Here is a 12,988-nt window from a genome sequence, read left to right as displayed (position 1 = left end):
ATTTCTCACTTGAAATGCTATTGTGTAAGCAAGGTAACAGCTTCGGCAGAGAAAAGGTACCAGGCTGAGTTCATCAGACTTTCTTTCTTGGTGCCCTTCAAGCTTCTAAAAAAAGTCAGTGTTTCACATTAAGTCTGAATACACAGAACTGGATTGCCCAACAGGGGTCACCAAGATCAACAGGAGGTTGTGAGGTTGTGAATGGCTTCATCAACCGCTGCCTTGTGGTTTCTTAGGGAGCCAGTAATCTGTTACATGTCATTTGCTCAGGCTGTGATGGTTTCAGACTGGCCTAGATTTCCTTACTGACTTTCCACCATAGCAAAGAATATAGGCCATCATATCTCCGACAGGTGGGAGCATCAAAGGACAATACTAGATAATTAAGAGCTAAAGACGACTTGCTGTCATTCATTTCCTCCCATCACAGGTCTAGAATGCAAGATCCGACTGTGCTGGCTAAACTGACCTAACAGGCCTAAGAGATCTGTGCATTCTCCGTATTATGAGTGTGGATGGCCTAACTCTAAAACTGAAAGGACCAGACCAAAGTAACGTGACTTTCCATCACTCAGAGCTGTTCTGCCCTGAGGACATTCTGCAGATGCTTTTCCTCCTACACAGCAAAGGACAAGAGTAAAAATAACAAGCAAGCTTCATTCAGTCATGCTCAGTAAAAAATCTGTGCTAAAGTTACATGAAATTCTCTGTGCAGTGTTAGGCCACAGAGACATAGAAAACAGAGTGCAATAGCTGTTTAAATCTGTCATCTGACAAATGGTGACTGAAAATTAGAAACTCTCCATTATTAGGATCTCAAAGAGCATATTAAGTGGTTTATACACAAAATTTGGGAGACAAGTTTACAAAGGAGGATAATTTTACTGACTACTGAAATAGACTACAGTGTCATGTAGGTGTTGACTCAACATTAGGAAGCTAGTAGAGAACAGACATTCAGAGAAAGCAGTGGAGGAAGAAGCACAGGCCAAATTAAACACTATGCAATTCACATGCTTTCTGAATATTCTGGCATCAAAGAGAAAAGAAAATCATACCTGTGTACATTTTCCATTGCTGCTACCTCTGCCAGAGCTGCTAAGCTAAAAAATGCAGACACTGCTGGCATATCAGATGTAATACTATGATTTTCTTGTGTCTCTGCATTTCCGGAGCATTCACTGTTGCAATCCGTTTCTGCACTCGACGCTTTTTGAAGACTGCTCTGTGGAAGATCTTTTGGCTTTTCCTCTGTAACAAAAAAGAGTTAAGCTTGCAAGTCTAGTTCTTACATTCATAGCAGCACACTGAGGTACTGACCAGTCCAGTGTTAACAGAAACTTCACCATTAGGACTTCGATTTTGCTAGTAAAATTAATTCATGCTGCAACCTCTTCTGAACCAAGCTAATGACTGAAGCATACAGAGATTTATGAAGCAGTTTACTGACTTTGGATTCAGCTAAGTTTGATCCTCCAGGTCAGTCAACAGAGCTTGTGTCTCTGTGTATGTTTAAGATACAAGAAGTGCTGAAAGATTATCTTAACCACTGAGGCTTTTGCACAGATTGTCATACCACAGAATTGTTTTTATGTCACATTACTAAGCGCAGTATGATTACTTTGCTGGGCTGGAAAGAAAGTATGAAATGTAACTGTTTTTCATTTCTCTTTGTAATCAGCTCTTAGAAAAATACCAGGGAGAGATGACAGATGTGGACAGTCAAACAAATGGAGTTGGCCATTAAGGATGTAACCATTTCACAGTTAATCGATATCTGCATTTTATAGAATGATCTTTCTGAGCAGGTCTGAGAACGTGCTGGCTGAACAGTACTAATTAGTTGCTCGTGCTCCAATATCATCTCCAACTATTCAATTTTAACAAAATTTAAACTTAAACTACCATTTCCTTACCCAGTGTCCCTCCTGCTGGTGACACGCGACCATCTGCTGTTCGAACAAGATGAGTGATCTTAGTTTTCCTCGCTTTCCTTTTCTGGCTTCCAACTAAAGGCTCATGCATCATTGCTGGCTCTGGAGTGTTTAGGGCAGATATACAAATTTTATTCCTCCAGGCAAGCTCAATGGGATTTCTGTCTTCTGAGAGTATGGCTGAAAAAGAACAAAAATAAATTAATCTCCATTTAAGATACAACTCCTGGCTATTCTCATTTAACATTTTGTAAATATCTACATAATGTACTAAGCTTTTCCTCACAAGTACTCAGAGCACAAATCAAGGCAAAATATCATCTTGATCCTGCAGGGGCTTGCACTGAAATAGTAACATAAGATTTCCTAGGAGGTTCAAAAAACCTAGGAGGTTTTTAACATTTGCAAAGGAAACTGTGAGACAGGAAGTAGCATTTCAGATTGAGCACGTTATCAGACAGCGTACAACACTCTACAACAGAAGATGCCAATGAGTAGCTAACAGACAAACACATTTAAATAACAGTAACAGCTAGGGTCCTCACTTAAACTTATCTTAGCTCATAGTCAGACTCACAAACGGCATTCAGGAATTCCTGAATAACCATCACACTTCTCTTTCAACTCACTCTATTTCACCTCCTTTAAGCAGAAGGAAATGCTGCCTTCTACAAAACAATAACACTTACAGAAACCCAAACGCAGCAAATACAAAAGCCAAGCTAGATCACTCAAATACAAGAATACTTAAAAAAGAAAAGAAAACAAGCACAGGACAGAATACTATAATTATTACTACATTGGGATCACTGCCTACATAAAGTGAGAGTACAAACGGAACTGTTTGAAATTCTTTCAACAGTACCAGTGTTGACATTTCAAAGCAGCTTTCCATCATGAAGTGGAACATGATGACAGATTTTCACCTGACTAGACAATAACTTCACTCTTGCTCATGCAGAAACTGGTCAGACAGTAATCACAGGCAGTATTTAAGTTTCCAAAGTCTGAGATCAGCATACAGTCATAAACTGCCTGCCATTTCCAGTGATTTAATAAACCACACTGCTGATACCACAGGATTTCACAAGTTCATAAATTCAGTCTGGGAAAGATTTTCTCCTTTGGTAAAACCATTACCTCACTTGTGCTTACAGAAAGATAGGGTTAGCAACAAAGGGAATGCCCGGGTCATTTCTTAGATGCTTCCCTAGACTATTTTGAAACTGAGAGCACTCATGACATCTTCACCAAGTCCACAGGTTGTTTCTCTCCCAGATGCACTGCCTCCTGAACGATTACATAATTTTTCCTAACATCTCTATCTCGTCTTTTCTGTGCATTTTCAACTCATTATTTTCTTTACTTCTCATCAGGTTACAGCTCATCTCTTTTTATTTCACAGTTGTTACCATGTCCACATTTTGCTTCCTCTTCCCCACCGTTTCCTTCAATCTTTGTTCCTGTTTTTCAAGAAACGTTTAAAACCCATTTGTTCACTCTGTGAGTGACAGGACAAGCAAAAAAATGGCATATGCAGAACTTCAGTCGGAATGCCAGCAACTGCACTTTCAGAAGAGTTAAGCATTGAAGAAGACCAACCTTCTACAGTGAGACTGGGAATATCATGCAGGAGCAACCAAACCTGACAGATCGCACACAACAGTCCACATTTCATTTTAATAATATTTACTGTTTAGGTACTGGTTAGATATGGCTAATATAAACTCTTTTCTTTTGATAGCTTCTTTGAATGCTAACTATGAGACTGGGAACGGGCTGAAGAGAATAGCTATAACACAATTTTGTCCTGCAATCTGCTGCCCTTTGCTTTCTTAGAAAGGAACCCCATTTTACTTTTAATGTCTTATAGCAAAAGAATATGAACAGATCTAGTGTATACATGTAAAAGCATCTGGAAATGTTACAAAACTTAATGAATGGTCTTGAATCCACCTTTGTGCTTTCCCTCATAAACCATTTTTGGATTTATGCGTTTTTGTTATTTTGAAAAACGCACAGCACTTCAGTGAGCTTTCCTCAGTGTTTACCCATAAATACCGATACTCTGCAGAGCAGAGTTTTGTTGTAAAACTTTTTATTTTATTGAAGAGTACATGAGTGATTGCAATCACATCTGCCCAAAAGCAGTACAATTAAGAAGAAGCAGTAGTGACTATAAATGTGACTTCCAAGTAATTCAATTTACCTAATAGTAAGATGTTCAGATAAGCTTATTGCGCTGACTGGGACCAAAATCTTAATTGGAATGTATAATTAAACAGGCAGCTTTATCTGTAGATTTCTAATTTGGGAATTCAAAAGCGTTGGTTATGTATTAATGTAATGGCTTGGTTGTAGTCCAACTGTATTTGTTAATTCTGATTCAGGGATTTGCTCTAATTAGATACTACTTTGACAATGCTGTTTAATTCTAAGGTTGAGTTTTTAATGGCTTTAATTTTAGCAATGCAAATTTTATTTTATTTTATTTTTTTTTTAACATTTAATAAAACCATTAAAGACACGATTTCAAATAATGAACATTTGAAAGAAAGGAACTTGGGTATGTTTTTAGTTAAATGTGTATTACTTCATGAGCTATGCCTGGTCACTGGGAATTATCTTGATTGGTAAATACAATAGACAGTTCTTATTAAAATTCATGTTTTATTTTACACATTGCATCCATCAAAAAACTTCCAGAAGATATAAAGTCTTGAAAGGTATAAAATAAAAATTAAAAAAAATTAAAAAGGCAATAGTTAGCATTATTAAAGACATAAAATGGTAAAAAAATAAAAAATAAAAAATTCAACAGATTAGGATAAAGCAGTACATCATATCCTAAGTGTTTCACTAAGAAACAACAGAAGGTGACTGACAAATTCAGGATTAAGTGTATCCTCCCCCTGTTTTAAGGTAACTCAGTCTTTAAAAGGAGACTTAGAGTCCTCTATAATTATTCACTTAGCTTAGGAGAGCTAACACTTCATTGTAAAATTGCTGCCATGCATTCTGAATAAGAAAGGAATAAAAATGAAGAGTGAATGAGTGGGGTTTTGTCTTTCTTCCTCCACCCTTTGGGGTGAAAAGAATGGGTGCTGAAGGGAAGAGTTGCTTTCTTCAAGAGGACTTTTCTACTTTTCTTGGTGGAAGTTGGGTTAAGAGATTATTTCATTGTTTTCTTTATAGATTATTTATTCAAACAGAGATAAAACCGAATTCAGAGGAAATTATACAAGACTAAAGGCTCTCAAGACCATTTGCACCGAACTTGAGACAAACAACTGGATTGCAAAGCAAGGTGCAAACAAGGGTCCTCATTCTGCACTGTTTTCAAGAAAATCAGTACCCTGCTGCTCCCAGTGACAAAGGTGCGTCTGGATGCTTCAAATCAAGCCTTTGATTTGCAGTGCTGAAATGACAGGGCTAAACAAGTTTGATTCCCTGTTTTTTTTCAGTCATTTCTTGAATCCATTTTGTATCCCTTCTGCTTCCATGCTCTCCTACCTGCATGAGCGGTGTAGAACTCATCTAATTTTCAGGAGAATGCTTTCTAGAAATGAAATGAGGTTCTGTTCTACTGTTCAGTCCTACAAACATTTCTGTGGTTAGCTTACTACATGACAGTAGAGCATGCAGAACTTGGGAAATATTTTTTGCAAGAGGAGTTCAGCACATGATATGAAAATCTGGTATACTTTCAATGTGGTCACAAAAATGACTTAGGAAAAAAAAGCACCTGGAACTGTATGCCAGATGATTTCCTGAGCAAGATTTGTTTAATTTGTTTAGCATGGACCGTTTACCCTACTCCACAGAGTACATGAAGTCTTCTTATTGCTTCCATCTACGGTTGGTTCTTTCTTGCATTGTAGAGTGCAAGCTGCAGCACAGCAGAACACAAGTCTAACACAGCAGACGAGAAACTGGCATAGCTCTAACTCAAGTCTTACACATACAGAAAAAAACCCCACAAAAATCAATGAAGAAAAAAAGTGAGGATTTAAATGCAATTAGAGCAAAACCAGCTAAAGTGGTATCAAGAACACTGACAAATGTCTTCACCTCAGCCCTTTTCTAATGCCATACTAAACAAGGGTAAGACAAGACAGAGCTTCCTTTGAGAAATGCTAGTGCCAAAACCTCATTCAAACCACAGAGGCAGGTCTACAATAAGAATGCTCTATTCAAGGGCCCACTCAACAGCTACTGGACTCACTCAAAACTGAAGAGCTATTTATCACCTGCCTTTGTGACCGTAAAATGACAAAGCAGCTCAGCACACCACAGAAACTGTGTCAGTAAGGCACCAGGTAGATCAAAAATGATTTCTTCAACATCTGGTAACAGGAGTTGTAGCAGTTCTCAAGCTGTCAAAGATGAAGGCAGCGTGACCCCTGCTGACAGCAACACTTATAGGTATCTCCTCTCCAGCTATCAGAATATCCAAGTCTCTCCTTCCCCCAGCAAAATTAACTTCACAAAAATCATAACATATACATACTTGTGACTCATCAGGAGTACAAAATAACCAAAATAACTAAGCCCTTGTTTATTTTTTAACTCAAATAAAATACACAGGGATTCCCAGCTTGATGCTTCTGAACATGGGACAGTTCTTGGATTCAAAGAGTTTAGGGCCACACTGCCAAGAAATTCATGAAACTATGATGTCTGATGTACATCAAGGCCATACCCTGACTGCATTTGGCTGATAACTATTCCTCACTGTGCAGTTATGGTAGCCAAGACACCAAATTTTCACCACTTTAACTCAGAAAATACAATTGCCCTTGAACACGTATGTGTATATATATGTATCAGTGTCTTTCCTTTGATGATTTCCATGTGGGCTGTGTAAGACTGGTAGGTTCAATCTTCTCATGCCTTTCTTCAGTCTTGGGATGACCTTAGCAAACTGGCCCTGCTCCAGCAAATGCATAGACATGTCCTTAATGTTTAGACACTATGATACTATTCACATTCTCAATTTCCTGGGGCATGCCACTGTTGTACTGGAATAAGGCCAGGGTATTCAACACTTGTCAAGCTTTAATCTTTGATCATAGTGCATACTTCATTTTATACCAAAACAGGCTGATTTCTTTTAATCAAATATGTTTTCGTGTGTTGTTTCTTTTTTTTTTAAGAAAAAAAAAACACTTCACGTTTTATCTATAGATATTTTTTACTTTATCTTGTATTAAATGCTTCTATTTCTTTTCCTATAGGATAATTTTAATATTGCTTTTTAATGTTAGATTTTAGTTTTACTTAAACTTATTTATCTCTATGGTCTATTAATAATTAAGACACAGCAATTTGACTGGCACCCAGTGATAATGTATGGTGACATCTTTCTCACTCTGGTGCGGAAGCATGATAGTTACTTTTTATGAGCAACTCCCACAATATGTTTGTTATGCAAATCCCATGAGAAAAGAATAAGTAATTTAAAAATATATGCATTGCTGGATGCAGAAGAGCTGGCAGAGCCTATAAGGGAAAACAGTGCAAGTGCACCACAGAGGATACAAAACATAGCATGAGGAAAGGAGAGCAAATGACACAGCTAAGCCTTAGGGAAAGGGATCAAACATAAAGATCCTGGGGAAGCTGTCATTTTATTATCTTAAAATGGGATACACGTGGAGAGGGAAAAAAAAAAAATAAATGGAAGAATTTAATAGAGCCTTATAAATGAGTGACCAGAGAGGCCCTGCTGCACTACCAGGATGATGTGGGAGAGAACTCTACTCCAAGATCTGGCTATCATGCAGGAGGGGGAAAAAAGAAAAGATAAAAAAAAACAGGCCTTGGAAAACAGGCTTAGTTATTATTGTGTACACCCAGTACACATAAAAATGACCCTAGAAGTTATGAGGTGTAGGTAAGTGGGATCAGAATGCTGTAGCAAGAAAAAGACTTTGGAGATCTACTGGTAGGATAGAGGACTGAGCAAGTCTCTAGCAGAATTTAAACTATAGATGTTATCTTCAACCTAAGGGGAAAAAACAGGAAGCTGGTTAAGACTTCTGCAGAGGGAGGATTGGTTCAGGGTTGGCAGGACTATTTCTGAAAACTGGTGCAGAAACCAGCTTTCAAGCTCTGACCAGCTGCAGTCTGCAGAGTTCTAGACAGATGGAAATCAGAGATAAAGGAGCAAACAACATGAATAAATGGTCTGGCCAAGTGCAAACAATCCGGTCTCTGATGTAGAAAGGGATGAAGATAAGGGAAACCAAAGGACTAGAGAGCTATGAGCAGTGGAAGACAAAAGTAGTTCAGGGCCAAATACAGAACTGCCCATGCTTTGCCAGCTCTGTTGCATAGAGTCTAGAACAGGGAAATTGTAATTGGAGATCCCAAATAGCAGCAAAACAGTATCATACTGGAATATTGTAATATGATCGACTGGAGCCAGGAGCTAGTGGAATCAAAACAGACAGGGTCATAAGGGATCAAAGCAATCAAATACCAGAGAGCTGAGTAGCCTCTGCCTAGAAGTATTACCCAAGACTGAATTCAGAGAGCTCTAAACCTTAACTAAGTAATTCACTACCAGTACCTTTGTCCGGAACATTAAGCTTCTTCTTTTTGTGCTTATATTTGCTGACAATTTTTGGGAAAAAGTTCTTTCTCTTAGACTGGACTGAACCTACAGACAACATTAATAATACATACTTTTAATTAGCAGTTTTTAAAAAAAACTATAACAGTTACAGTATCTATTATAAAATCTCTAATTCCACTAACGCAGGAGACCATTTCACAGGGAAGCACAATAGAGAAAGTCTCCATTATGACTCCTGGAGGCTTTTCGTGGGCTTCAGTAGGCTGTACTTCAACTCATCAGTTTTTAATTCTTAAGGGTCTCAACACATTTTGAAGAATGACCACTTGAAACTTTGCCATACCATAATACAAAAGTTTTGTTTGTTTGAAGACATGCTCCCTTTTGGATGTATAATGGGGTGGAGGTAACCTTCTTCACAGCAGCCCATACCGTGCTGTTTTAAATTGGTGACCAAAACTGTGTTGCCAACACCCCACTGTTTCAGTTGTTATTGAACAGTGCTTGCATCTAGGCCTTGTGTTTTCAGACTCCCCACTAAAGAGACTGGAGGTGAACAAGAGGGAGGTTGACAGAGGACACAGGCATGACAGTTGACCCTAACAAACCCAAAAGATGTTTCATACCATGTTTCATCACACTGAACAGTACAACTGGGGACAGGTTTCCAAAGTAGCTGTTACTCAGGAACTAGCTAGGCATGGATTTGTTGGTGGTGAGTGATTGTTTTTGCATTATTTCCTCTTTTTTTTTTTTTTTCCTTTCTTCCTTCCTCCTCCCTCCAGTTGCTCAAATTGTCTTATCTAGATCCACAAATTTTTCTTTCCCACTTTTGCACTTCTGATTCTTGGGGAAGTCACAGTAACTTACTTACCAGACAGAGCCAATCCACCATAAGATGCAAGAGTTAGGTTTGATTTTTTGGAGACCAGAAATAAGTTTATAGTAAATGCAGAAGCAAAAGCTCCCAGGAGAGAAAAGCGAGAGTGTGTTCAGCTGTCATTGTTCCCTCTTTGATAGTACTCTTTACTAGAAATAGTCCAAAGACACTTTAAGTGACAGTAACCAACAAAGCATACCACTAGCAAAGGTGAAAAGGAAGCCATCCTTTGACACACTAATGGGACAAACCGCAGTACAGCAGCAAAGGTATAACAGACCAAAGACGCAATAGATAGATCATCTCTACACACTGCAAAGCCGTTTTTATGGAGTTACTTCTCAGAAATAAACTACACATATTGCCAAAGGTAAGCAAGTCTTCAGGCTAGCTCAAACAGAGCTGTCTAAACAGAAGGGAGATGAGCTGCAGATGAAAAGATGGCTGATATCCTACCAAGAGGGCATCCAACTGCTGTGTGGTGGGTTCTGTATTCTAGTTGTCACGAACACTGATCTCCACTTCTCCTTACAAGAAACCAGACATACATTGCCTACTGATACAAAACTGCAACTACATAATGATGTGCAAGCAAGATAAATCCATGTTATGCATTTGAGTTTTTGATCACTACCTATCTCTGTACATCACAAATGAAGAAGGAAAATGTGTAGCACTTGCAAGAAGGATCAAGATTTAGGAGAACAACATTCACAGAAATCAGGTTCCATTTCAAAAATACTGAAAAAATAGAGAGAGAAAGGTAAATTCCAGACAGAAACAGGTATAGAAATACTAGGATTTTTTATACTTTGGCTTTGTGGATAACAACAGCCTTTAAAAACTAAACAAAATTAAAAAGCTTAATCAAAAACAATAAAGCTACTACAGAAATCAAAATTTGGGAACAGATAAATAATATGAAATATCCAGACATCAAAGAAAAAAACAAAGCAAAAAGTATTCCAGGCACCATCTTAGACAGCATTAGCTTGAATTTTAATAGCTTTATTAGAAGACAGAGAGAGAATGCTAGAGGGCTTAGTAGAATAGACTGTATTCACTCAAACTTATTTGACTGTTTCTGTGAATTCTGTAATAGGTTCCTGAGTATCACAGAGTTGGATGAGCAATATACTGCCAGAGCAGCAAAAATGCAAAATAAGGCACACAAAAAATCTCAGAGAGGTTAAGGTAAAGTGTAAGTGAAAAAAATGGTCTTTTCTAAGAACTGACATCTAACACTTCATTCAAATGAAATGAATGAAAGACAAATCCTTCTGACAGTTCGTTCCACCAGATATGCAAGAGAGGACTCTCAGGACATTTCTGTTACTACAGTTGTGTTTCTTCGGTTTGTTTTTTATTTTTGCAGGTGTTTGGTACTGGCAACACTTTCCATAGTATCACATTAGTCTCCACTTCTATAGCTCAGCCTGCACTCTTAAAATCCGCTTAAACCAATTCCATAGACTGACAGCAACTAAGGAGCATAAACGAGATTAAAAACTCTCTAGAAAATAACAGTCATTTCATGAAGAAGGAAAACTATCTTTAATTTCTCCTCTACTATCCAAGGAACATTTCTGATAAGCTTACACCTGCAACATGAAGGGCATTTTGCAACACATGACACTTGCATATGGCATTCTGTTCCCATTTGGAAAATTCAAAACATTGACCTCATTGGGATGAAACAAGAAGACATCTTATAAAGAAATTTCCAATATCCTACCCCTTTAGCCTTTTTCTTGTGAGACAATGTCTGCAGTTACTTCCACATTTACATGTACAAATTGTCTAGCAATTGCTTAATAGACTGTTCAGTTCTTTGAAAACTGCCACATCCAATCCTTTCCTTAGATTAAGAAACGAATCAATGAACTGCCAAATGCAGATCTCAGCTGGAGAGACAAAAAGACCAACCTCCTGCTGAGGTCCTTGCCTCATCCTATGAGGCCGCTGGGCTGGTGTAACTCCCACATTCTGCACAGCTCCCAGAAGAACTGAGCTCACCAAATAGTAATCTCTGCATTTCGAAATCTCTCAGGAGAACAACGTCGTGTTTTACCTTTGAAATTTTACAGCATGTCATCTCCAGACATCATAATGCTCAAAACTGAGTCCCTAAAATCCCAAGCTAAGGCTGAAAGGAATGCCACAGAGAAGTTATTTTAAATTGATGCTTTATATCTAGTCCTAGAGTCCATAAAAAAAATAAAAATGCAGAAAATTCCTTTCATAAATAACAGTATAATATGCTTTCCTCTACTCGCCTTCCCAAAACAAGAGCTTTAGTGAAGTGCTTAGTGTGTAAGCGAGCATTTCTTCACAGCACACCACAGAAATAATGACTATGCCTGCTGCTCATTTTTGCAAATAAGTGTATTAGTGACTCACTGTAGACTGATGGCTTCTGTGCGGTAGGATGTTTTGGCACAGATGCCATTGGAAAGAAGAAAAATAAAATCAGTCACAGATCCAGCGAATGTTGGAGCAGGCCATCTGTACAAATTCAGGATGGCTGTATTTTTCAGCCATTTTGTTACATTACCATAGTAGGTGCACAACCCTGGTATCACAGAATTGGAGTGGGATTTGCAGAAAGGTTGTGGCTTGTTCAGTTCTACTCCTACTGAAGATTCCTGCTAACATGATGGGAGCAGAATTTGGACAAATTAGAAACTTCTGGGGAAAAAAAAAACCTCTTTAATTTAAGAAAATTCAGCTCTCACTTTACACATGGATTTAAAACAGTTACGTCACAGGGTTCTGTAAGTGTTTTTATATTGAAAGAACTACCTGAATTGAGGACTGGGCACGACAAGATAATGGAAGAATTCAGTGGACACTGATCTACTGATTTTCTACTTTAGAGTAAAAAAATGTCCTGACAATCCTGTCTGTTTGGGTCAGGCAACAAACCAGGCTTATCTCCTTATTTAGCTTCCTGTAACTATAGTTTAATCATATTTGACAGAAAATCAAATGTGGCACCCTTGTCAGGCAGGGTAGAATATGTTTTTTTGTTTTGCTTTAAGGCATAGAAACCTAGTTATGAAACAAACATCCCACCTCCGAACCAAAAAAAAATCCTCTATTTTTATTTTCCAAGCATCCTGTGGAAGTTTCAGCGTGCATCACTCCGATCTACTTTCCAGATTTAGTAAGCACTAATCCAAAGTCTGCAGAAAATATACTTATCTGAAGACTGAAAACGCATGGGAAGTTTATCATTCTGCAGATGCTCATTCAGGAAAAGTTGGGCTCAATTTTAAAGAGCGCTTGCTAAACCTACTCTTAATGATCATTATATATTGTTGGAAAAGTACACACATAGGAGGTCTCAGCCACTAGTAGGCACCATTTGTAATGGATGCCTTTTCAAAAGTCTTTACACCAGAAACAATTCCAAGAAAGCATAAGCTGCAGAGACAACTCCACACAAGAGGACAAGACAGAGCACAGCAAAGTTAAGGTCTCCTATGTCTGAACACAGAACCACATCCATAGAGTTGTACTGCCTGTTAACAGTTCATGCTCATCACACTGCAAGAAAAAAAATGCTACTTCTGCTTTTGCTGAATTCTAATG

General features: G+C 38.1%; 1 protein-coding gene across 11 annotated transcripts in view; it reads right to left on the bottom strand.

Annotated features, from left to right (window-relative positions):
* Positions 1-12,988, bottom strand: part of BBX (BBX high mobility group box domain containing) — a 139,962-nt gene that overhangs the window by 18,237 nt on the left and 108,737 nt on the right. For all 11 annotated transcript variants that reach the window (XM_085239271.1, XM_085239246.1, XM_085239253.1 and 8 more), the window contains 2 exons: positions 1,917-2,114; positions 1,059-1,251 (listed from right to left, as the gene is read on the bottom strand). In XM_085239271.1, coding sequence (XP_085095397.1) covers positions 1,059-1,251; positions 1,917-2,114 — 391 coding nt within the window. The remainder of the gene's footprint in view (positions 1-1,058; positions 1,252-1,916; positions 2,115-12,988) is intronic.

The sequence above is a fragment of the Meleagris gallopavo genome, chromosome 1 (assembly GCF_905368555.1).
Source record: "Meleagris gallopavo chromosome 1, MGAL_WU_HG_1.1, whole genome shotgun sequence".
NCBI lineage: Eukaryota > Metazoa > Chordata > Aves > Galliformes > Phasianidae > Meleagris > Meleagris gallopavo.
The sequence above is the reverse complement of the archived record's forward strand: the minus strand, read 5'-3'. Positions and strand labels throughout refer to the sequence as shown.